The sequence below is a fragment of the Ziziphus jujuba genome, chromosome 11, assembly GCF_031755915.1.
Source record: "Ziziphus jujuba cultivar Dongzao chromosome 11, ASM3175591v1".
Classification (NCBI taxonomy): domain Eukaryota; kingdom Viridiplantae; phylum Streptophyta; class Magnoliopsida; order Rosales; family Rhamnaceae; genus Ziziphus; species Ziziphus jujuba.
Window position 1 is genome coordinate 15553155 of NC_083389.1, and position 27052 is coordinate 15580206.

The following is a 27052-nucleotide window of genomic DNA, read 5'->3' on the forward strand; positions in this document are numbered from 1 at the left end:
TTTTTCAAAGGGGCTTAAAATATTAATAAAAAAGGGGTTTTAAATATATATATATATTTAGAAAACATACACATAAAAAAAGATTTTTTTTTTCATGCCTTAAATTAATATATGATGAAGATTTGCATTTCATATGAATGTTCAAATTCGAAATATAAAATTAAAAACCAAACATCATGTTATCTGAATATTTTCAAAAGACATAAAAATTAAAATTGATAAGCTTATTTATTTATTTATTTATTTGTATCAATTTTAGTTTTTATCCGACTAGATATTAAATTGGATTTGGAGGATAATAAATTAAACTGTGTTTATTTGGAATTGATATTAATATTAATATTTGACCTGTTTAATCATGTTGTAGATATGAGTATATGATAAGAAAGTGACATCCATGTTCATAATATATATATATATATATATATATATATATATATTTTTCATATAATCAATTTATTTTATTCAGCTGCCACATAAGTCATGACAATAAATCATAATCAAACAAAAAATTATTGAGTTTCAATATTATAAATCTTCATTTCAAGATTTTATTTTATTTTATTATTTTTTGGACTTGGTTCATATTACTAGTTTGTTTGTTTAGTCGATATTACAACTTGACACGGACTTGGGTTTACTAAAATATTATTTTTAATAACAACATTCTAATAAGTTTTATTATTATTGATTTACTCCAAAAATAAAAAAGCTTTATCATTATTGCTATATATAATCATTTTATTATCTAGTTTTAAACTAATAAAGGTTTAAAGCTAGCTAATCAGTCATAATACGGGCACTGCACGTATAAATTTTAGTTGATTAATTACAGTAAATTTCATTTTTATTTCACTTTTGGAAAATATATAACAATGATGATATAATGTTCATTATTTGTATTCATATTAATGTCTAATACATATTCTTGTTCATTTTCCATGACAGCTGCCAACTGGCAATATAGTAGAATCGATAAATATTAAGGTGAATATAACATTTTGTATCTTTTAGGAAAAAGCCTTAATCATAATCGAAAGGATAGAAAAAAGGAAAAAGCAAATTGTATTAGATATTATTATATTATTTTACATTGATAAAAGGAATGAATTTAGTACTTTTTTTGTTTTTTTGAAAAAAAAAAAAGATGCTATTTAATAATAGATATCATATCATAATTTTATATTACACAATATTATGATATGAAATCACCCAAAACAATAGCAGAGCTCTGAGATATGCATTTTTATAAAGAGCTCTGAGATATGCATTTTTATAAATGTCATCGACATGAGAGGAAGTGAGGCCAAATGTTTTTCATTTTTTTATTTTTATTTTTTAATATACTTTGAAAAGTTGCAAAAAGGAATTAAATACTTTAATTTGTTTATGATCTTACATTTTTCTTGTGTATAAGCAGGTGTCAAATTTTCAGGGAATCCTTTTTCTTTTAGGACATTGATTGTAATATATATATATATATATATATTGATAAAAGATTGATTATAATATATTATAAAATAAAAAGTGAAGAAAATTTTATCGAATCCGATTGAATTAAGAGCCTTTATTTGTTAGTGCTATGAAAAGTGAGAAGACAATTGTTGATATGTTGGCAAAAAATTAAAAAGCTCTTGTTGTATAAAAATAAAATAAAATAGATACTTTAAATGCTATGGAATGAGACAAAATAGATATTGAATACATTAATTACAATGTAAAAATCATCAAAAATAAATTTGACAGAGTTATATATGCTCAGATATTTTATAAAATACTTATCGAAAAATAAGTGTTAATAGAAAATAAAAATTCACATCAAAGAATTCTCAAAAATGCACTACTCTTATGATTTTTACCATCTAAAAAAACCTATAAATACAGATGTTGAATCACCTATTTTTAAGTGGACCCACATCTTCCATTGGGATCTGGAATATCTCATCATTAACAAAATCAAACGGCTGAGGAATTAAAAAATCCAATTCTCCATTAAACAAACAAATATATATATATATATAGAGAGAGAGAGATATATTCACCAAAATATGTATATAACAAATAAATATTGTTTATTTTTAAAGAAAAATAATTGCTATCGAAATCCCGCTTTACATTATTCAATTTTAATTTTTTTTTAATTTTTATATCTATAATAGATAACGATATTACTAACTAAGGCCAAAATAGATAATGATATTTCATGTTCATAGGTATAGCAGAAAAACCAATCGTTTATGTAACAATCAATGCCAGACAATGCAACAAATAAAAAGGAAAGTTTCCATTTGCAATTTTTATATATAGAATTCACATCAATTTAAATATAATTAACATGCACACCTTTTCTTCTTTTTTTTTTTTTTTTAAAATAAAATTATATACAGAAATGTATTTGTATTATAATAAAAATTAAATTTATGAATATATATTTTAAAAGAATTAAAAACATAAATAATGACATACATAAATAATGACATACTTATAAACTATAAAAATATTAATAAAATATCATAATAAATATATAGTTCAGATGAAGATTCAAATCCCAATATGCCTTTATGTACTTGGCAAAAACAAAAAAAAAGATGAAAAAAGAAATTAGATAAAAATTTAATTTTTTTTTGTGCTCCCCATCTTTGTCACGTTTTCTATATGTTAAGAACTTGGAATTGTCTTTTCACACAAAAGAAGCCACCTATGCGTTTCAACATCCCATTAAAAATGCCAAAAAATAGTACAAAACAAGCATATACATTCAAAAACCTCATTACCACTCTGTAAATCCAAACAAACACAACTTGCAACAATTCTTTAACTTTTTCCCAAATCAATTATCGTTTCCTTAGCAAAATAAAACCATCCTCAAATTTTTCTTTTTCAACCAAATAAATAAATAAAATAAAAACCATATTCATTTTGCAACCATTTATCTGCTTTATTTGTTTGGTTTTCTCTCAACCTTAAAAACCAACCAAAAAGTGGTCCTCTTTCTCTCTTTCTCTCTATTCTACTTAAATTTCCAAGAAAACTTCTCAAACTAAACTTAGCAATTTTCTTAGCCAGTTTGTTCAAACAAAAAGTGGCGAAATTGTCGGCAGTGCGGAAAAGATCCATTTGATTTTTATGAGTAAAAAGCAAAATTATGGATAATTTATATGAATACCCATTTTCCATTTCTAGTTACTGGATAGGAATATGCATTGATAGCTATTGGAAAAAGAGTCTTCAAGTGGACACAATATCTTAAATATGTGGTTTGTTTATAACAAAAAATAAAATAAAATAAAATAAAATAAATTATGACTTTTTCCTTGTTAAAAGTAGTAGGTGGGCTTAAAAAGTTTATACAAATTTTAATTGACTAATTAAAATTTTAAATAATATGTATATATACACATACACGAAAACTTGACGTTTATATGAAATTGATGGTTTATTGGAGAAAAGAGTCTTCTACTGGACTCAAAATTCCATACTCCCTGATAGAAAAACTAAGGAAGATAAATATTACTTTCAAAAGTGGACAATATCTGAAATATGGGGTTTGTTTAAAACAAAAATAAAATAAATAGAGCTATATTTTTTTTCTTTGCCTTGTAAAAAATAATATAGTTGGTGGGCTTAAACGTTTATACAAATTTTAATTGGCCAATTGAAATTTTAAATTATATATATATATATATATATATATATATATACACGTACACGAAAACGTGGTCTTGTCCTTGATTTATTTCAATTGATGGTTTATTGGAGAAAAGAGTCTTCAAATAGGGCTGAAAATTCCAGATTCCTTGATAGAAAACAAAGGAGGATAAATATTGCTTTTTATAAAATTAGTTGGTGGGCTTAAGATTTTTATACACATCATATTTGACCAATTAAACAATAAGCAATTTGTTTCATTTGGCAATAGGAGATCTACAAATCCAGTGTATACTACTATTCAGGACTCTTTTTGCTGACCAAGTAGCATTATGTGATTTATAGATCCTTGGATAACGACAAGCTGTTGGTTGAAAGGTTAGCAATGGTCTCGTTATACCTTTTGTTTTGCAATCTAAATGAAAATCTTTAGGATTACATAAAGGGACTACTATTACTAGACTTGGTAGACAAGCAAAGATTTCTATAGCATGAAGGCCCTTTGTGATTTTTGCTCAATTGATGGCACATTTTCTGCATAGATTCCCCACAATATTAAGTGGGTTTGAATTTATTTTTTATTTCCTTTCATAAAAATGAGAATAGAATAATAATTTCTATTTAATAAGTGTTAAGTAAACTAATTATCTCCCCTTTTTTTAAATTATTTTTTAGATAATTTTATGAGCTAAAATTCTTGTAATTAGTGACTTTGTGTATATACTAGTAAGATTTTATGATAAAGTTAGATTAGTGAAATGAAAAAGGTGGGATAAACTTTAAGGGTTGGTTTGGAATTTAAGACTTTATTGAATTTGATCGGGTTATTTTAAGTATAGCCTAAGCAAAATCTAGGATAATTAAGTCTAATTTAGTGTGGTCTAACATCTTAAACGGACCCAATTTTATTGCAAATGAAGAGGGTATAAATAAATTAGGCTAAGATATTAAGATACTCAATCAAAAGCTGAGCTTGTTTTCGTGGTGTGAAGATCAATCTAAGAGGTGTATTGAAGGATGGACCCCCAAAGAAGCTGTCACATGCTATGAAGAAGAAGGTTTGCCTATGAGCCAAGCATACCTTGGAATCTATTGGGCAAAAGCACATGAGGCTGGCTTTAATTTTGGAAGTTGACTTTATAGGGAAGATTCTGTGTATTAAATTTTGTGATGTAGAAGAATAAGCCATCAAGAGGAATGGGAAAATATACAAAACGAGGAGAGAATGTTCTAGCTGTACATGTTTGTTTGCCCATTGAAATTGACCAAATAAAAAAGTAGCTTGACCTGAGTGCATGTGATTGGGTAAATGGATATTGGCCCAACTCTTTTATTGGGCTTGACTTTAGGCTACAAGCCAACCATGGCTTACCACAGGCCCATACTGAAATTGAGCAAAGCCATAGTCATTCACATCACTTAGACAGTCCTTTAATTCATTTGTACTACAATATGCACTTTCTCTTCTACTTCATACAATCACAAACGCTTTATCTTTCGCCAAAATTGTTATTAAAGTTTTTAATTCATAATGCAATTAACAATATGAAGAGATTAACCAAGAAAAAATAATTGTAGAGATTACAATAATGGCCATGTACAGCTACATCAGACCCTACAAAAATGAACATAAGCTATGCCCTTCAAAGTCTCTGACTCTATTTTTACAACCCCAGATGGAAATTCTAAGCCAAGGACACAAATCTCTTCTTCTTGGACCCAAACTGATCCACTCTGTTATATAGTTTTAATTCCTCTGGAAATTATTATTCTTTAGGCACATAATGTAAAGTTGGAAAACGGCTAAGAGGTTTCACTTTAAGCTCTCTAATTCCTAATGATTATGAATTTTTGTTGCTTTTATGAATAATCAACCAAAAGCTCATCTACCAAATGGTTCAAAATCCCAGCTTCAATTTCCAAAGCCAGCTCTTCTTGTTCATCCTCAAACTTGCTCCACTTCTCTAATTTATGCATATGTCTAATATAAGCCTCCCTCTTATATTCTAAACCCCACTCTAATACTTCATGTTCCCCATTCATCCATGCTTCTGCTATCCTCACCATCTCAAAGTTGAAATCATCATCTTCAGTTTGGTTATTCCTTTCACTCAATTTGTATTTAAAGAAATCTAATAGTAGTTGATCCACATCAGTCTTACGGCTCACTGTTGAACTGGTTTCTTTGTCATGGTACAATAACTCTCTCGCCCTTTCTTCTCCTCCAAACCGCACTCCTTCGTCTTCGTCCTTGCGTTCTTCTTCAAAGATGCTGCTCTCCTCCATTGAAGTCCATTTGTCTAAGTCGACAGGCTCCAGTTTGGCTAGACTCTCAAACCAATTGATCTTCTGCATAAGCTTTTGATTTGTCCCTGTTATATGATCAATGTTAAATAAAATATTAGCATCAATCATTCTGTTTAAATTCATAACAAAATAAATAAGCAATATAAATGCTCTGCAAGTATGGAAAAAAGTGCTTGGTTCAATCATTCTTGACATTCATTCTGTTAAAGGTTTTAGCTTTAGTAAAGTAAAATATGGTACTTTGATGTTTGCAAGTGATAATTTAATGCAAAACAGGAACAGATTAAAGTGCTTAGACATATGCATTGTAAAAAGATTAATTGGAGAACTACCACATTAGGCTTTAAAGCTTTAGTTATGTAGTAAGTAGTGCTTGAGAATCTAATATGATTAATGTAGTGAATGAATAAGAGGGGAACATACTGTTCATGCTATCAAGGCTTTGATCAAAAGTGGATAAGGGATTTTCATCTTCTCTGAAATGAAAATCAAGCACTGAGACTGGGCTTTGCTGTTCGTTCTCGTCGCCAAACAGCAACTCTCCCACCTAATTTCCATTGCATCAATCGAAATCAGTAAAATTCTCAACGGCATAATTGCATTGGGAAACAGTAGATGTATATAAACACACAAACAACAGCATTTCTACTCTTCCTACAACTTGAAATTTTTATAAACCATTGCCTTTTAAGATTTAGATTGCAATATCTTAAATGGAAAGGAAGGACCTCAAGTTCAGTCCACTAGAAATGGTAAGAGTTAAAGAGAGAAAAGACTTAGAGGCACTCTCAATGTCCTATCCATTTTCATAGACACCAAAAATATGCAAATACAAAACTTATCAAGATTTCCAGCAGAAAAGAATTGTATCTTATCAAGTTGCAGCAAAATTGCGGCTAAAGTGACAAAACTTGGTGGTTCAATACACATGGAATCTAAACAGTTTTGGCAGTGAGCTATTTCTTAAAAGAAATTAGGATAAACGGTGGAACATGGGAAATGGTAATTCTTATTTTTGTCTAACTTTTATATACAGGCACACTACTTGAATATTTTACCAATTTAACTGAAGTTACAAGTTTTTATTACTATTTTTCTTTATTTTTAAGCAATTCAGTACAAAACATAATAGAGTTTAATTATATGGGCATCTGATAATACCGAGGATTTGGTCCATGTCAAGGCATTATCTAAATATATATATATATATATATATATAAATATGCATGTATAAACATGACTCTATATATAATATAATATCCTAAAGTTCTTGGTAAGTTCTTTGTTTGTCACATTAGGCAAGCTATTAGCTAATAATGCATGTCCAACAACAAACATGTACATAAACTATGAGGTGCAAAAGAAATACTCAAAAACACCAAGGACAACCAAATCTCACTACCAGACAAATCACGAAAAATAATAATAATAATAATAATAATTAAAATTAAAAAAAAAAACAAAACAAAACAAAACAAAAAATAAATAAACAAACTTTTTTTTTTAAAAAAACAAAAAGGAAAAACCGGTTTGCAAATACCCTCCAAAGCAGACACACAGAATATAATAATAATAAATAAAATTTTATGACCTTGGGGCCAACTGCAGTGTAATCCTCTGCCCCTGCTTTCCCCGCCTTAGAATCTCTGCTGACACAGGGTACATTGTTCTGAATTTTTCTCAAATCATCATCAATTTCATCTCCATCAAACCCATCTGAATTACTATTACCCCTCCAAGATGGTGAAAGTTGTGCGGTAAAATCACTGTCACACCAGCTTGAGCCATAGCTGTTACAAGCACTAGTACTACTGTCTGTGGTGGACCCAGTTGTGAAGCTGGTGGTGGTGGTGCAGTGATGATTAGGAGAAGGAGTGAAATCCACTGGTGGGGATATCTCCTGATCAACCAAGTCACGGAAAGATTTCCACCGTAGGATGTCTTTGATTCTGACGGATGCGGTTGTTTTCCCTTGGTTTGCTTTCTCTTGGTTCTTCTTGGTCTCCTTCTTTGACAGCCTCCTCGAGAGGCTTCTGGGTAAAAATGAAGGAGATTTAACAGTGGTAAATGTGATGTTTTTGACCGCATTGATCACTGCCTGAAATGCTGAAATGGTTGGTGATGATGCAGCTTTCAATCTCATCTGCCTTTGAATTTTGATTGTCTCAATCACATTGGGTTGGAATGGTTGTCTGTGAAACGATTTGAACCAGCTAGAAGAGCATGAATTGGAATTTTCATTGAGGAAATCTTTAAGCGTTCTTGGCCTACGCTCAATTGGAAAAAGCTTTCTTTGCTGAAAATTTGTATGTGGGAATGAAATGCCAGAGGAAGCCATTTTTTTTTTTTTTTTTTAAGAGTTTATAAAAATCAAAACTTTGAGAGAAAACAAGTGAAAAGAAAGAGATTTGGAGAAATGGGGTTTTTGTGGGATTATTGATTTGAAGAAAAGTGAAAGAATGGTGAGTGAATGATAGAGAAAAACTGAAAAAGTTTTTCTTATATAAAAGGTTGAAGAAGAAGAAGAAGAAAGAGGGAGGTAGCTTCTTCTAATGGGGTGAGATCTCCAGGTAGATATCTTGTGGTTGTATAGAAAAAAAAAAAACTGCAAGTGTGAGAAAGATGACAGAAAATGTAGAAGCTTGGATGCTTCTATTTTGCACTTATTTTAAGTGAGAAAGAGAGAGAGAGAGAGAGAGAGAGAGAGAGAGAGAGTGAGATTTGGTGAGTTTGTTTAGGAGTTTGTGATCAGAACTCGGAAGCATGTTTTTGATGAGAGAAATTTGGTTGACCCCTCTGTTCATTCAATTTGGCAAATAATAATTAATTAATTATATTGATGTCTTGAGGACGATGAGCTTGAAGATCACATGCACAAGTGAAGTGTACCAACCCAACAGTGTGATCTTTTCATGGTTCTTCCTGTGTCCTTCAATTTTTGGTACTGCCTTGTTTTGTTTGTATGTTGGCAAATTAAATAAAACTGATATGAATATAATATTCATATCTATACAATTGATAGTGAGATTTTGCACGAGTTCTCAAATCATCTACCAACATGAGTTGTGAGATTTTTCACGGATAATTGTATAATTTAGATCTTCTATTGCTATTAATGCAAAAAGGGTGTGATAAAACAACAAAATTTAAATTTCTTTTGTAATTTGGAATAGCTAGATCAAAAGGGTATGATTTGAAAGAAAGTTGTAGGTTTTTGCCAGTTGATCTATGTACAATATAGTTCAAAAGGGAAGGAAAAAAATATGAAAAAAATCATGATAGAAATTAAATTTGTTTTTCACGTTTCATATAGACCATTTTACCTACTATTCTTTGTACCTTAGATAAATTAAAAAAAAAAAATAGAAGGAAATCAAGGAATGTGTCATCATTTGATATTTTATTGTTATTATTATTCAAGAAAGAACATTGAGTGAAATTAATTAGTATTTTTTTTTGCATAACAATTTGCAATTTTCTTCCTAATTTAATCACACTTTAATTTGCACGACAAACATGGCTTAGGAGACAACATATCTAATAACAGAGCGACTATTTTCTTAATAGTAATCCCAAATTTGATTCTCTCCTCTCGAAATTTTTTTTTTTTCTAAAGTTTTTCTTAAAAAAAGGGAAAATTGCATGACAAATTAAATGTGGGTGATATGTGCATACGCAGAAAGCATCCATTTAATTAAGGGCAGGAAGATCTTTTCCATCGAAAAAAAAAAAAAAGAAAACGAAAAAAAAGTGGGCAGGAAGATCTTTGAAAAGAGTGTAAAGTTGTCGAGTAGCTCAGCAGCGCTCATGTCAAAATTGGGCATCACATGTGGCGGATCCGTATTCGCTGATCCCACATGAAAGTGAAATTGGCTGCGCTGCATGCCCTCGGGGAATAATTATGGGCCGTGTATTAGGTCAGTTAAATCGTATTCGTATATGTTATTTGTGTAGAATTAAATTAATTTAAATATAATTTATCAAATTTTTTATAAAAATAGATAAATTTAAATATATTTAATAAATTATTATATAATTTATCATTTAATTTGTCAACTCATTAACAATAAATATAAATTTAAAATTTAAAATTTTATTTAATTTTAAAATAATAAAATAATAATTTTTTAAAAAAATTATAAAATTTCTTGTTTATTTTTAAATTTTTTAAAAATTAAATTACAAAATAATAAATTAATATATGTTTAATAATAAATTTTGTAATTTTAATGTTATAAAAATTTATACAATTACTAAAATATTCCTCTTTTAATGGGTTTATCGCGTTTCATCCGTTAAAAATCTTTAATTTATTGGATTTTATTGGATGATACTGATACGGATCCGACACAATATCGTCAACCCAAACTCGTAAATTATCGTGTGAGTTCATATCGTGTTAGTGTGTCATATGCAAGGTTCAAAATATCGATGTCGACGGAAATATCGCGAGTTCAAAATACGGAAATTTCCACAGAAATATCAGAAAATATCGAATATGGATAAAAAATTATAAAAAACGATGGAAATTTGTTTTAAAAGATAGAAATTTTTATTGAAACTTTAGAATTAGCTTATTTAATCCATCAATTATCAAATTGATTATAAAACTTATTAAAATATTGAATGGATGTTATGTTCTTCTTAGTGAATTGATTTATAATGAGCAATTAAACATTAATAACCATAAATGAATTATTATTAATAAAAATATATCAAAAAATACATATATGATAAAATTATTTATTAACTAAAATATATAAAACGATTATTACAATTACATTGTAGTTCATAAATGTCATCTTAATACCACATGGAACTTCTGGGTGGTTGAAAATTATCGGTTTCTTCCTCATTTTGATTTTGAGATGTGAAATGTGAGAAGTAGTTATGAAAAGATATATCTCCATGATAGTTTTGCATATAATTATTAATATGCCAACTATATGGATCTTGCATTATTGGTTGACTATGTGCATAACTACTACTCTCTGATGGTTGAGTTTGAAATGGTACCTATGAATTGATACGTGATGACATTCCATAATTATTCATTGAATAGGGGTTATGAAAATGACTTCCAACACTCATAGATCCAAAATTCATAAAAATTGAATATTCTTCTTGTTGTGACATCTCCATCATAGATTTCTCTTTACGTGTATAGTCTTTTCCAACAGCACCGAATCCTTGACCTGCATCTCTACTCCCATGATCTTCATCCTGTATTGCACGTGTGTAATATTGTTTACCAGTAAATGGGCTTAATCCAACTTCTTGACTTGGTGATTCCCTTTGGCCTCTACATCTTCTACTTTCTAATTCAGATAATTTATTAAAGTTATCTTCATCACCACTAGAGCTAGAGTGACTACTAAGAGTCTCAAATTGTGAATGTGTACCACCTGATGGAGCTGAATGTCAGGACCTGTCCAAAATTCCTCACTGGAACCCTAGACAAGCCCTGATTTCAGGGAAACCCTACTGTACCTTCCAATGGAAAATCCGGCTGAACCTCCCCTAAGAATTGGACTTATCACAAATTTTCTGCACTGAAAACACATTTCTATAAACATCCCTTTATTCCTCCCATATTACTACAATTTAATTCTACAAATTTGCAGCACTCCAAATGAATAACAGTAAATCAGTGCATAATTAATAACTAAATGTCCAATACAGTATACAGAGAATTATACAAATAAATATGGAATTAATATAATATCAGATAAAGAATCAATACAAAATGGAGAGGAAAAAGGGAAGAAATACTTCTTGTACTTCCTGCAATGAACTGAGACGTCGGGCTCGTCCCGGACGATCAACGTCTCCCAATCCTTGACCTAGGGGAACGAAATTTAAAAATATGAGATACTAATCATCTCAGTGAGTGTCCCTAACTATTGTACAATTATAAAGCCACGATAATTATAGTACACTTGATTAATTAATAATAATTAATTAATTAATTAATAATTAATTGGAAAATAATAATTTCTCTCAAAACCCTCACCATTCACTCTGTTGGAAAGGTTCCCATTTTTAAAACATTTTTGCAGAACCCAATCTTTTATACCCCAAAAATCAAGGAAAATAATTAGTCAATAAATTTTGAGTAAAATACAAGAATTTAAGGATCCAAATTTATAATGGAAATAAAGAATAAGACATCATTGGATACCATAAATAAAATCACAAATAATACTTATATTAAAGAAATTTGGCATAAGAACAAAAATAAATCCAATATATAAATCATAAAATTTATTGTTTAAATCAAGGAAATAACCAAAGGAATATTTTAAATCAATTTAAACATCTATATAAAACAATTGATAAAAATATAACAGAATTTATTTTAAAATATCAATCGATTTAAATGATAAAATCAAGACAAATAACTCTTAAACATTAATGAGAATGGTAATAAAGTTACGATAACAATTCCATAAAATTTGTATAAAGCTTTAAATTTAAATAAATAATAAAAACAACGATTTATACAACATATCCAATGTACCATACGATGTACCAATCTGTAAACCGTGGGATACACCCACCTCATGACCCTCAATATATGAAAGGTGTCGTGGAAGTAATAAATAACCGTCGGGACGTACCGAACCTCACGATCCGTGGCAATAATAAACCGTTGGATGATACCAACCTCACGGCACCGTGGTAATAATAATAAACAGTCAAATAAACCCGACCTCACAGTCTGTGGTAATAATAGATAACCGTTGGATGAAACCAACCTCAAGGTACCATGGTAAACCCAGCACGCTGTAATATAATACTGAACCAAACTCTGATACTATATGATACATCAATTAAAAATAACCGATACAGTATCCTACTGTATCATAATCATAATTTAATTGTCAAATTCAACCGCTTGTTTAAATATTTCAAAAATTTTCAAATCGTCATTTCATACGAAAATCAGAAATACCATAGCGAAATATATTCACCATAAATCAATTTTTAAACCTATAAAATTCTTAAAATATTCGAACATGCTTAAAATCATAAAATTTTCCATCTGCTTCTCAAATAAATCATTTCCGAACTGATTTAAAACCCCAAATTAAATACCAAAATATTTAACTACTTCAAGTTCACTTATGAACCCATTAGAATTTAAAACCATTTAATATATTGTCAAACCTTAAGTAAAATGACAACTCATATTTAATAAGGTAAATATTTTTATATGCATAATCCAAACATTCAATCAAATGGTATATAGGCCAAAATATTCGAACACATATATATTATATTATACCCCAAAACAATTTTTAAAACTAATAACCATAGCAATAATTAAAATAAATCAAACCACAATTTCTTTAAATTTCCAAATATATTCTTTTGGTACCAAAACATATATTAAAAACATTATAAATTAGCAATACCATTTATCTGGAAATTCTCTTAATATCAAATACATAAAACATATTTATCAAATATTTAATTATGAGATATTTCAACAATGAAATTTGATAAAATTGACCAAAATCTCAAATTCCTTAGAACCAACATATTTTATGATGCCCAAATATTTAATTCCATTCAATTTTGGCATCAAAAATTCCAAATATAAATTTACTAAATATTCAACACATCAAACATATTTTCAAATAACCAATTAACACAAAATATATATATTTTAACATTCCAAAATAATTTTGAAGGTGGGTCACTCACCTCGAGCACGCAATTAACCCAAGATCCTCCATGGGATCAATTCCATGACGTACACGTGCTCCTAGAACAACAATATTACACAACTCAAATAAATTAATATTTTATTCGGGTAAATAATATCCGGTATCCGTGGGGGTCTAGCACAAACGTTAATCAAAATTGATGAGTAATATACCGAATCGAAACTTATGGAATGAGGATCGTATTACCGGCCTCCATTAACCCCAATTTCGCCGGTAGTGGCCAGAATTTGCCCGGGAAATACCGACCGAATTTTATCTCCCCATAACTCTCGAACCACTTCGAATTTAAACAATTGGAGGCCATATTTGAACTCAGAGGACCCAAAATAGGAGGAAAGGGGTGGCAATTCGGACTGGGCTGGCCGGAAACGGCGAGAATCGCCGAAAAAACTCAACCCGCCGCCGCCGACTTCACTGGCCCGATCTGGGCCCATCCAGCGGCGTCTGGCTGGGAAACTTGGAGGTCGGGGTCACCGGGAATTGGGCTTCACCGGTGGTCGGCGCGTGTGGCCGTCCGGTGGCCGGAAACGGAGAAACGGCAAGGCCCGAGAGGAAGAAAGGAAAGGAAAGGAAGAAGAAGAAGAAAGCTTCCGGGGGTGGGGGGGGGGGGGTGGAGTGTTTTCCCACGTGGGGGAAGGAAAAAAAAGAAACAAAAAAAAAAATAAAATAAAATAAAATAATTAATTAATAATAAAATAATATTATGATATAAAATAATAATAAAATAATATGACCATAGTTGACATGTGTCATCTTACCATTGTGACACATGGCACCTTTTATTAAGTCACACGCGGCACACTGTTCACATATTTAAAAATATTATTAAAATAATACTGTATTTGAAAAACTCTAAAGGTCTATAACTTTCAAACCACATGTTCAAATCGGACGTACTGCTAGTCTATGAACTTGTATCGACGAGTATTTCACAACCATGCATGAGTCAAAGCTCAACTTTGCATGAATAAAAAGTCAACTCCGGCACCCTTTGGACAGTTTGGACCTCAATTTGTTTTGCTCATAACTTTCAAACTGTAGCTCCGTTTTCAACGTGCTATTAGTCTACCAACTCGTGCCAACATGTACTTCGTAACGGTACCTCAGTCAACCTAGAGTTCCATCCGAGTCAAAAAGTTAACTCTTGACCCCTTCGGTCAACGGTCAACGGTCAACGGTCCAAATCAACGGTCAACGATCAACCTCGATCAAAGTTGAAAAATTTTCGTTGTACTTTGGGACCGGATGTTACATGAAGCACTAGTAGTTCTAGTTGGCTCTCTCATAAGCCTTTGAAATGACTAACCACTACTAGAATTTACTTCTTCAGTAATCATTTTTTGAACATTTATCCCTTCTTTTTCAGCTTGTTGAGCAATCTTTGGATCAGGATTCTCCTCATGATCATCTAAATGAACATCTCTAATCCATTGGTATATTTGGTTGCCCTCTTCATCATCATCTTCCATTATAGTTTCAAATATTATTGTTGGATCCAAGTCTTGATGATTTTCTTCTTCAGCTTCCATATCCCTCAACTTGAGTTTTATATTATAATAACAATAGACTAGTTTTTCAATTCTACTATATGCTAGTCTATTTCTTTGTTTTGTATGTATTAGTGCAAAAATGCTCCAATTTCTTTCACAGGCAAAAGATGATGTTGTTTGTGACAAAACTTTCAATGCTAATTTTCTTACTGTAGGTGCACTATCACCATACATGACCCACCATTCAACTGTTACAAAATAATTATAATATGATTACATATTTGTACTATTACATCAATTGATATTCACATACTACAATATTTAAACTTACCAGGAAACATCTCTTTTCTAGAAGCAATTGCTGTTGGTCTTGCAAATCCTTTCCTTGCATCCTTGAAGTATGTAAGCTGTAAAATAAAATAAAATAAAGTTATAAACCCTTAAAATATATTATGTTACTAAATTATCATCATTATACTTCATTTCCAAACTGGCTAATTGCCGCTGATTTAGGATCCAATGTAGCATAGACATCGTGTACAGTCTTTATAAGATTAGAATCTTCTCCAACCCCAGGTTTACATTGATAGTGAGGATTTAAATAATAAGCTATATAAAAGGGAAAAAAATATATTTTTTAGTTTAATTAGAGATAAATAATGAAAGATATAAAGTATTTTACATTAACAAAAAAATAAAAGTCTAACATATTTTATATAAATTGACTATAAGCTCATACCTACTGCATATAATGGATGCTTTAAGGTTTTATCCCACCTATTATTGATAATCTTTAATATCCACTTTGCACCATGCATTTTGTCAAGTTCCTCTTTAACAATTCACATCAACTTATACACTGCTCCCATTGTAGGATAAACTTCGGTGTCAGCAATACGTAAAAACTTATAAAAAAGCTCAAATAATTGACACACCGTATGCGCTTGATTCCAAAAAGTATGATTAAGTACTATATTTTCCACTATTTGGCCTTCTTTTGAAGCACTAAAATTATGATTAGTCCAATCAGTAGATGTGAATAGTTGCTTAAGTCCAGCTTCCTTTTTAACCAAGCTATCAAGCGCAAGATAGTTTATGGCAAATCGTGTAAGTCCCGGACGAATGATGTCACCTTTGCAAGTTTCACGCATCTTTGCTAGCAACCAATTATGATTGTAGATGTAAGTTGTGATTGCTCTAGCCTGCTTGATCACAATAGCCACATTCTCATTCTTTCCAATATCTTTAAACATGAGATCAATGCAATGTGCTGCACATAGAGTCCAGTACAAATTGTAATCTCCCATCAATTTCTTCCCGGTTTTAACAAATGCAGAGCCATTATTTGTTATAATTTGTACCACATTTTTCTTCCCAACTTTCAAAATTATTTTCTTCAATTACTCATATATGTATTTATGATCTTTTATTTGATTTGAAGCATCAATAGATTTTAGAAAAACTGTGCTTCCTTTTGAGTAAACCATGAAATTAATAATAGACATCCTAGTGGGACCCATCCATCCATCACATATGATTGTACAACCATAGCTTCCCACTTCGCTTTCATTTTGTTTACGTGGTCTTTTATCTCCTCATATTCCATATCCAAATATTTTGTGCTGATCTCATAAGGGGTTGGAGGTTCTATATCTGGCTCTGCTTGTTGGCATCTTGCTACCAAATTCTTGAAATGATGGGATGATGCTTTATTTGCTGGTAAATTTTCATAAATAAAAAATTCACTTATTATTCTTCCCATACCTTCTTTTATTTTTCCTCCAAAATTTTTTTTTTTTATATTTTTTTGCTTTGCTTGAGAGGACTTGTATAAGCTTGGTGCAACAAATCTTGATTGTGGATCTTTAAGACTCTGTGTTCGTTGTACTACAGGTTTAGCACGACTGCTAGATTCGCCTCCTTTAGCTTGATATCGAACTTTGTGGAGATGACTTCTTTCCCACTCTGATTGTTTAGAAGCATGAATTGCCTCTCGATAATCATTTTTCTCATATGGATCAATCCCAGGTGGATATGCTATGTCATCATCATCCTCATCATCCACATCATATGTTTCAGCATGCAGTTGTCCTCGTAAATCTGCACGAATCTCTTCCATTCTATTTTCTTTTTTGATTTTACGTTGTTGTTTTCCTTTTAACAAATCTACTATGAATTTTTTAACTTCAGGAGGCACTTGACCACAAGGTTGTACATTGTGTGAAGGATCAATACCACTAAGGTGGTATTTTAATCTTGTTACTCCACCACTCTTTATCACGCGATTACAATATTTGCATATTGTTCTACTTTTATTACCTTCAACTGGAAAACCATGTTCCCATGCAGGATTACGTTTGCTTCCTCCACTAGCTATTATCCTATAATAATAATAATAAAAGTAACAGTAATAGTAACAATAACAATTTTAATATTTGTCTATGAATATATATATATATATATATATTTGAATTTTTGATCGGAATTGGATAGAGATATTTGATTAAAATATTTTCTTATAACTATGAAAAATAATAGTATAACAAAAAAATCAAGATCTTTGAAAGTAAATAATTCATTTTTAATGAATGTACCTAGTACGAAAATGATTCCTTACAAATCTCCAATGCCTTGAATATAGATGTTTACAATTGGAAAAGGGACAAAACACTACATAAAGAAATAACCAATATTTTCAAAGCAAAAAAAGAAATAACCAATATATTTAGGCAAATTTAATATACTTTAACAATGTATATTCTAGCCGACATATATATATGTATAAGATTTATTTTCTAATCAAGTTTTTATTTATTGTTTATAAGTTTTAACATATTATATTATGAAGGTTTGCTTATGTAGAAGACAACATGAAAAAATTAAATGACAAAGTGGGTTTTTTAAGTTATGTTTTTTATCCAATAAGAAAAAACAATTATATTTTCAATCACACATCATACATTAAGTTTAAGGTATATATTAAATTTGGGTTTGTAAATCTAATTATTTATAATTACTACATATAAATATATATATATATATATATATCTATACATATATACATGTTACATTTTCACCATATATATATAGAGATAGATACATATGTTAATATATAATTAATTAGCTTACAATTAATAATTCAAATAACAATAATACAAGTGAATTAAAGAATTTAGATCTTAAAGTATAAAAGTAAATATAAACCTCTTTTTTTTTTAAGATAAAGAAACTAACCTGTAAAAAGGATATCCAAAGAAGTTGTATGAAAGAACTTGAAATTTTATGGGAACTAAAAATATGTATAAGGAAAAATGTTAAGAACAAAGCATCAAACTTGCTCTTTAAATAAAATAATAATGTGATTTTTTTTTTCCATGGAATATTTTATAATCAAAAGCACACTCATTACTCATGGAGCATATGTATTGGCTCTGGTAAAATATAAAAGACACGTGAAATTATGTAAAGACAATAGAGTAGACAACCAAGTGCAGTATATAGAGACAAGAAAGTGCCCAAACAATGGTCAAACACACATTTATGAAGAATATTTTTTAATTTCAAAACTATATAATGATGTACTAATATAAAAGACACTTGAAGTTATGCAAAAACAAGAGAGTGAACAAGCAAGTGTGATATATAGAAACAAGAAAATGTCAAGCAATGGTCAAACACACATTTATGAAGAATATTTTTTTAATTTTAAGACTATATAATGATATACTAATATAAAAGACACGTAAAATTATGCAAAAATAAGAAAGTAGACAAGCAAGTGTAATATATAGAGACAAAAAAGTGCCCAAGCAATGATCAAACACATATTTATGAAGAATACTTTTTAATTTCAAAACTCTATAATAATGTACTAAGATTCTCTAGCATAAAAATATTTTTTCTCTAGCATAAAAATATTTTTTCAAAACTATATAATAATGTACTAAGATTCTCTAACAAAAAAAATAATTTTTTAATTTTAAAACTATATAATACTATTGTAAGATATCCCATGGTATAAGAAATTCATGGAGAGTATTTGGTTGATTGATATAATTGAATGATATATTGTCTTCTTCTTAAAAGAAAATGAAAAATAAAATTTATGAATTTTTTAAAAAATTATAAATTGTCTTCTTCAATAATATTTATGAATATTTTTTTAAAAAAAAATATTTTTGAATTTCCATGGAAATTTTATAGAAATTTTGGAAATTTCCATGGAAATTATAGATTTTTTAACCAAATCAAGGAGTTTATGTGGATATTTTATGGAAATTTCCATGGAAATTTTCGTGAAATTTCGGAAATTTCCATGGATATTATGGAAGTTTTATCCATTTCCATGTTAAATCTAAATTTTATATCAACCCTTTCAAAAAATGGAAATATCGAAGAAATTTCGAAGAAATATCGGATATTTTAAATCTTGGTCATATGAGATTTTGCCACATCTACTCTACATCTTCTCGCTCATTATGTATTTATAATTTTGATTTGCATGGCGGTCTTTGCCAATATATATATATATATATATAATATAGTTTTTCATATTGGTGGTGTAGAATAATCTACTTAGATCATAATATTATTTTCCTTATAAAATGAAATAACATATGACATCCTAGTTATTGAATATCTTTATTTCATGACCTACCATATACAGATTTCACATATCTTTTTCTCAATTATATATATATATATATATATATTTTTTGTTAGAAAGGAATAATGATAACCATAGAAATTTTTATTTGCTGAAATTATGTTAGGAATTCAATAATGAAACCAAATAATTAAAGAACAAAAGAAATATTTCTAAGTCTAATGTTTGAATCAAGACCTTAGTAATAAATGTGGATTGATAAGATTAAAAATGTTAATTGTTATTATTGATTTTTTTTCATAGATATTACTATTTGTTAGAGGAAAAACAACATATAAAAGAAATGGAAGTTCGGATTTCATAAGTTAAACTTTTAGAATAAATAGTAAAAATTTGATATCAAAATCAATGATTTAAAAAATTTTGGATTTAAAATTCAATAACTTTATTAAAAAATTTAAAAAATATTTTTAAAAAGTATATAAAAGAAATAAAAACCCACATTTTTAACAAAAGTGATAATTCAATTCCAATAATGATAATCCAACAATGTGAACAATATTTTATTTTAACATGAATATCTTTTTTTAAAACATTTATAATAATTCTCTCATACGTTAGGTATTGTGTTCAAATTTATTATCTTCTACTCATAAATATGGATGATTGAAATGATTTAATTTCACTTGACTAACATAAATAATCTTATAGCACCAAATTCGTAGTGTTACATCGTTAATTGGAAAATTAATATAGTCTATATACATATACATTCCCAATATATATATATATATATTTTAACAATTTATCTAAATTACAATCTATCTAAAATTTTTACTTTTTCATTATTCAAACTCTCAAACTCGTATTCTCGTAGGTACAAATAAAAATACTTAACTATTAAAACTAATAATCTTTGTAGTATATATATATATATATTATAAAAAATGGAGTCCACAGGATAATATTACATTATTTACTATTCAATATTTTATAAATAAATGTGGCAAGTCGGTACACTATTACTGTACCATACCGCCACGTCGTAGACAATGCAAACGACGATGCTGAAGGTGTCGTCGTCGTTTAGGCCGAGGTCTTAGGCAAAGTTCTCCGCATCACAGTGCAAGCCGCGAAAACCGAACGACACTGAACACAAACTCCGCGCCTTCTTCTTTTTCTTCTCCATTTGGAAGTGAATGAAGCATTCGTACGTTTCGCAAAGTTTGAATCTCTCTACCATGAAAACCACCTTGTAAACCCTCTGCATTACTGTATTTTCGGCTAACATTTTTTTTTTTTTTCCATAAAAATCCAGAGAAAAAGAGTGAATGGGGTTTGGAGGCAAATTCTGGGACTTGCTTAAACCCTATGCCCGAAACGAAGGTTTCGACTTTTTGAGGAACAAGCGGGTTGCTGTGGACCTATCCTTTTGGATTGTTCAGCATGAGACTGCTATCAAGGGCAATGCTCGAAACCCACACCTCAGGCTCATTTTCTTTAGAACTATCAGCCTCTTCGCTAAGGTTTGGACTGGATGGGCTTTTTGTTAATGTATGTGCTTCTGCCTTCCCGTACTTTCTGTTTGGTTCCCCAGAAAAGGAAAACGAATTAAAGATTGTTTCTTTTGTTATTTTATCCATGTGGGTATTTTTTTTTTTTTCTATTTCTTTTAAGAAATAAGAATGTCCCTGTATTTTAGACTGGGGTGGGGAAGAAAAAGAAAAGAAATGTTGGGATGTGTATGTGGTTTATGTTATTTTCTGGGTTCTTAATTGGTTTCTGAGATATGAATGAATTATGGTCTGATTGTTTTTCAGTGTTCTCATATAAGAGTTGGGTGGTACTGTGCAATTCAGGCTCTGAAAAGAAAGAAATAGTCATATTATCTAGCTACAATATATGTGTGTATTATATTTGTGGGTTGCTTTTGGGCTCAGTATTATCGGTTTTCTTGTGTGCTTGGCTAAGTGAGCAGAGAGCATTGAAGTGTTTAGCTCTTTGAGGGAGTAAAATGATGTTGAGTGTTTTTGCAGTTTGGAGCATTCCCAGTCTTTGTAGTTGATGGAACTCCATCTCCACTGAAATCAAAGGCAAGGATTGCACGATTCTATCGTTTTTCTGGCATTGATTTGTCAAGCTTGCCTGCAGCTGACTATGGTGTTTCAGTTGACAGAAACCACAAATTTTCTAAATGTGTTCAAGAATGTGTGGTGAGTTGTTTCTAGACCAAGATTCTGCCCTAAATATGGTTTAGAGTTTTATGTCTCATTCAGTATTTTTGTTTGCTAACTCTATCTCAATAGATGAGAAAAGTGAGTAAAAAAGACTTAAAATTTGTTGCATGTTTTCATTTTCTTATGACAAAACTCAACGAGCTTATGCTGGCATGTCTGCAAAATTATTGCTTTTATTTGGGGACAGAAAGAATTAAATCTAGGTTCAAAATTAGTTATTGTTTAGCCTATTCCATATTCATGCTTTTGAGTTAGAAAAGAATTTTGTTTTATGAAAGTTCCTTGAGACTAAGCTCCTGTACAAATAAGATTAGAAATGAAATTCTAGTTTCTTTTCATGATTGGTTGCAGATAACAATGCTTTTATCATATATTTTTAAAGATTTTGTTGTTTTCATGTGGCTGAAGTTGATTTGTCGTTTAAATTTTCTGACCATTAATGTATTTTATATGTCATGTGAAAGGCTTTATGTAGAATTGTTAGATGTAGGCCCTTTGTTTTGTTCGTTTGATTTATTAGATGTGCCCGTTGAATTAGGAACTACTTGAGCTTTTTGGGATGCCTGTTCTGAAAGCAAAAGGAGAGGCTGAAGCATTATGTGCTCAGCTGGAAAGTGAAGGTCATGTGGATGCTTGCATCACATCTGATAGTGATGCGTTTCTCTATGGAGCTAAATGTGTGATAAAATGCTTTCGGCCAAATTCTAAAGTAAGCATGTAGTTTCTTGTGTAGGTTTTTTCATGTGGCATATTTGCTATTTGTTTTGTATGTCTTGAAATGACAATATTTTAACAATAAGTATATGTTTCTTGGTAGGTTTTTTTATGTAGCATATTTGCTATTTGTTCATATGACTTGACATGACAATATTCTAACAATATCAGTTTGCTATCATATGCATCTTGGCAGGAGATGTTCTAATAAACCTGAATTATTTAATTACTTAATATTATCTGATTATTCATCTGTTTTAATAATTTAAAATTTGTGGAGAAAAAAAATTATATTGATGGAATAGTTGTAACTGAATTGGAGAAAGTATAGATGTATCATATTGAGCCATTTAAAAAAGAAGTGAATTTCATGGTTAATATTGGTAGGTTTCCTAATCCTTCATACCATTGACTCCACATATAGGAAGGTTGTTGTCCTGATTACTTGGGGGATTTGATTGTTTTTGTTGATTAATTATTAACAGCCTATGTCCATTGTGCTTGCATAAACACACACACACACACACACACACACACACACACACACACACACACACACACGCGCGCGTGCGCATGCCGATATACCTATAGGTGATGGCTTAAGTATTTTCAGAAATGGGAAGAAAATAATAAAAGAAATAAAGGCATTCTGATCAGGACACTCATCAACATCTGACCCTTATGTGAGGAGCATTGTCTACTTCTTTGAAATAGATATTTACTGGTCATTTTGCATTTCTTTTGTCTTGTATACCATACCAAATTTATATTTTTGCCAAGTTGATTTGCTATAATATCTCTTTTTTGCAAGTTTGAGAATCTCATTGTGGGCAGGAACCATTTGAATGCTACCACATGTCAGAAATTGAAGCCGGTCTTGGTTTAAAGAGGAAACACTTGATAGCCATATCTCTTTTGGTTGGCAATGACCATGATCTAAATGGGGTGCAAGGCATAGGGCTTGATACAGCTGTGCGTTTTGTCCAGAATTTTGGTGAAGATGAGATATTGAATAGGTATGCTTCAAAGTTGGTTCATAAGTCTCTTTCTTAATATTTGAAGTTGACAAAGGTACTTATTAAATTTGAACCACATGAACTGAAACTGATGTCATGTGCAGGTTGCATGAAATAAGCAGTGGAGATACTTCTTTATTTAAGTTTGGCATGAAATCTGCGGATGATCTTCTATCCAGTTCAGATGAAATTTTACTAAGGACAAAATGTTCTCATTGTTCCTTCTGTGGGCATCCGGGTAACAAACGAGACCATTTCAAGTCTTCTTGTGAATATTGCTCTACCAAAATTGGCGATGCTTGCTTGAAAAAGCCAGAGGGATTTAAATGTGATTGCTTGGCTTGTGATATGGTACTAAAATACTCATTTCCATTACCTTATTGTTGTTTGGAGTGTATTGAATGGTCCTTTCATTTAACTCTTTTTGGTGAATGTCCTTTTATTTGAACTTAGGTAATCTGTAGTTTATGAATTAATAGTTGTCTGCAATCTTTTCTTTATCCTATTCATATTAAAGGATTTCATGGTATTTGGGTGGTAGAACCGGAAGGAAAAGGAAAAGAAGATGCGAGAATGTTGGCAAACAAAAATTTGCGCCAAGATTGCAATGGAGCCAAATTTCCCTAAAAATGAGCTTATTGAAATGTATTTGTGCAACAACCATGGTGCTTTCACCGGTATGTTTAATTATCTGGTCTGAAGTGTTCATAGTGTGATAATGATATGATTTCTCTCTCTCCCAGATCCTCATCCCCCCCTTATAAACACACCCCACAACCACTAATTGAGAGGTTAGAATTACCTGAATGTGGCTTTATATCTACATTAATGGTGTAACTGAAACTCTGGCTCTGGAGCCTGTCCTGAACTATACAGTTTTGTTTAATATTTTTATTTTTTTGGTTTGGACTGGATAAGGGTTATAGTAATGGAAGGACAATTCTTACATCCTATGGTTTTGTAGCCTGGTCTTCAGGACCTGAAGACAACAAGAATTTTCATTAAGCACCATAATTATGTCTTTGGGTGGCAGTTTGATCTTTTCTTGCCAATCTTGATCTATAATTATGCTTTTTATTTTTTTTGACAGAAAATGTTGAAACATGTATATCATGGGGCAGCCCAAAAACCGAACTGCTGGTTGATTTCTTGGCTTTTCATCAGATGTGGGAGCCTTCATATATTCGGCAAAGCATACTTCCTATGTTGTCCACTATTTACTTAAGAGAAATGGCTGCAGAACCAGTAAAATCTCTTTTACATGATCAGTATGAGTTTGATTCCATAGACCGCATAAGAATGAGATATGGGCATCAATTTTACATCATTAAGTGGAAAAAGGCTGTACCTGCCAGGTCTGGTGTTACCTATGCAACCCCTTCAGAGGAGTCTAATTCGCAAGATGATGTTATAGATGTTGATGAATCTATTAATCAATTGGATGAGCTAGATGTTCCTAAGATTCATGTTGATGGTGGGTGTCACTTTTTGCTGACAGATGAAAATATGGAACTTGTTCAGGCTGCTTTTCCACAGGAGGTTGACAGATTTTTGCAGGAAAAGGTGTCATTTATATTCTTTGTACATCTACATCGTTTGGGGATTCTATTTCCTCTTTGTTACTTTAAGGTTTGTTTTGGTCAATGGTAATGGTAACAGGGTAAATTATATTTCATCCAGAGAATTTAAATTGAATACATGTAGATGATTATTGGTTTGACCTTGTGTAGTTAAATTTTTATCACAGTTTCAAAAAGAACTTGCAGTTGTAATAAGAGAGTGAAATGCTGTAGGTTGACCGAATATGTGCCATATGCTTTGATTTTAGCCAAGGGCAATATGAGGGCTAAGAAGATTTTTGTGGTTGAAAACTGGCAGGAACAGAAAGAATCAAAACGAAGAAACAGTGAAAGCTTAAGATCTGGAGGGAGAAACAAAAAGTTGGAATCACCAGGTTCAAGAGCCGCACAACTAACTATGACCGAATTCTACCGTTCAACGAAAGCACAATTGCAGACAAAACCTGAAGAAGGTTTAGCTGAAAATGCTGACAACGGTGGGAGCAATCCGACATCAAAAGGGAAAAGAAAAGTATCAACTCCAAGCCTCCCAAAGTCAGTAAGACGTCGACTTTTGTTTGACTAGGAATTTTTTTTTTCTTTTAGGCTAGTTGGTTGTTTTTGGAGAAGTTGGAAGATGTAAAGTTTTAAGTTCCTATATATCTTCCCTAAATGGGATAGGCTTTTTGTATATTATTTTGTAAGTAAAGTTTAGGTTTGGTGATATAGGTTTGGTCTCTCTGTGCTTCCTGTAGCCAAACATGGTTTTCTTGTGCTTTCCTTGTTGAAACTATAAATCTTTGGTTCTCTATTGGTAACCTTCTAAAATATCAAAGCTTTATTAACCTTATAAAGTAGAAATATTGCAGTCTTTTTTACTGATCTGAACTCCAACCGAGATAGTCTTGGTGCTATACAATGCTGAATGCACGACATTTTCATCGTCAATATCTTTTTGTGCACTTGTAGCATCGCATTGTCTTTTTTTAGGGTTGGGTAAATAAACTTGCAATGTTTCTTGTACGTGTTTTTCAAAAGTGTTTAATTTTATTTTATTTTTGCTTTTTGGCTTTTCAAAGCTTCCTTGAGAAAACTTTCTTATTTAACTGAAAAAAAAAAAAAAAAATTGGGAAAACTTAACTTTCTTAACCTCCATTGGTATATGTATTGTTTGTGTTTGGTCTATTTTCTATTTCAGCTATTTTTCAATATTAAGAAATATCTATTCCTTTTTTAAAGCACTATAATAGTTATTTCACTTTTACTATGTTATAAATTTAAATTTGGATGAATTACCATATATTTACAGACAACTTCGTGGTAAAAATTAACTATTTTTCAGACATGAATCCTGGGGAATCCCTAATTTCAATATCAAAATGAAAAAAAAAATATATATATATATATATATATATCAATAAATATAAAACTAAATTTATAATTATTTTAACCAGATGTGAATATTTGGGAAAAAAAAATTATAAACACTAATTATTCAAGTTTCTAATTTTTTTTTATTCTCAAGAATAATTATTCCAATCCTAATCCATGAATTTGAATCAAAAAGTAAACAAGATTAATTGAGAAGGTTAGTCAATGACAAAAAGCATCAAGAGGAAGAAAGGCAATTTATTCAAAATATTATAGTATGTCTTTTACAGTTTGTATGTGAAAGATGATTTTTACAATCTTCCCTAACATTAAAACTAAGTTGGAACCTTCACTTTAACCTATCGACATAT

General features: G+C 30.4%; 2 protein-coding genes across 5 annotated transcripts; one reads left to right on the forward strand and one right to left on the reverse strand.

The window, feature by feature from the left end:
• Positions 1–5137: 5137 nt before the first annotated feature.
• LOC107432662 (uncharacterized) lies at positions 5138–8757 on the reverse strand. Its single transcript, XM_048464933.2, has 3 exons — positions 7547–8757; positions 6379–6502; positions 5138–6020 (listed from the first exon to the last, which is right to left on the reverse strand). Exons 1-3 carry the CDS (start codon positions 8291–8293, stop codon positions 5509–5511), a joined length of 1383 nt encoding a protein of 460 aa, XP_048320890.2. The 5' UTR covers positions 8294–8757; the 3' UTR covers positions 5138–5508.
• Positions 8758–20839: 12082 nt separating this feature from the next.
• On the forward strand, positions 20840–26121 carry LOC107432674 (flap endonuclease GEN-like 1). Of its 4 annotated transcripts, XR_007238578.2 has the most exons (10): positions 20840–20994; positions 21103–21310; positions 21821–21997; positions 22560–22730; positions 23570–23751; positions 23856–24102; positions 24293–24428; positions 24842–25106; positions 25250–25314; positions 25630–25703. XR_007238578.2 is itself a non-coding variant. In XM_048466184.2 (9 exons), exons 2-9 carry the CDS (start codon positions 21231–21233, stop codon positions 25894–25896), a joined length of 1827 nt encoding a protein of 608 aa, XP_048322141.1. In that variant the 5' UTR covers positions 20840–20994; positions 21103–21230; the 3' UTR covers positions 25897–26121. The 4 variants fall into 4 exon arrangements, 3 of the variants coding, with proteins under 3 accessions (XP_048322141.1, XP_048322140.1, XP_015899347.1); XM_048466184.2 differs by having other exon boundaries at positions 21103–21338; positions 24842–25380; positions 25630–26121; XM_048466183.2 differs by having other exon boundaries at positions 24842–25380; positions 25630–26121.
• The last annotated feature ends 931 nt before the right edge of the window (positions 26122–27052 follow it).

What these genes read in the sequence shown, in the direction of transcription:
- LOC107432674 (XM_048466183.2), top strand. Translation starts at nt 21,116, where the DNA reads ATGGGGTTTGGAGGCAAATTCTGGGACTTGCTTAAACCCTATGCCCGA. An exon ending in GCTTTCGGCCAAATTCTAAA is followed by an intron (nt 22,731 to 23,569) that starts GTAAGCATGTAG and finishes CATTGTGGGCAG; the next exon opens with GAACCATTTGAATGCTACCA. An exon ending in TTCCTCTTTGTTACTTTAAG is followed by an intron (nt 25,381 to 25,629) that starts GTTTGTTTTGGT and finishes GAAAACTGGCAG; the next exon opens with GAACAGAAAGAATCAAAACG.
- LOC107432662 (XM_048464933.2), bottom strand. Translation starts at nt 8,293, where the DNA reads ATGGCTTCCTCTGGCATTTCATTCCCACATACAAATTTTCAGCAAAGA. An exon ending in ACACTGCAGTTGGCCCCAAG is followed by an intron (nt 6,503 to 7,546) that starts GTCATAAAATTT and finishes AATGGAAATTAG; the next exon opens with GTGGGAGAGTTGCTGTTTGG. An exon ending in AAGCCTTGATAGCATGAACA is followed by an intron (nt 6,021 to 6,378) that starts GTATGTTCCCCT and finishes ATCATATAACAG; the next exon opens with GGACAAATCAAAAGCTTATG.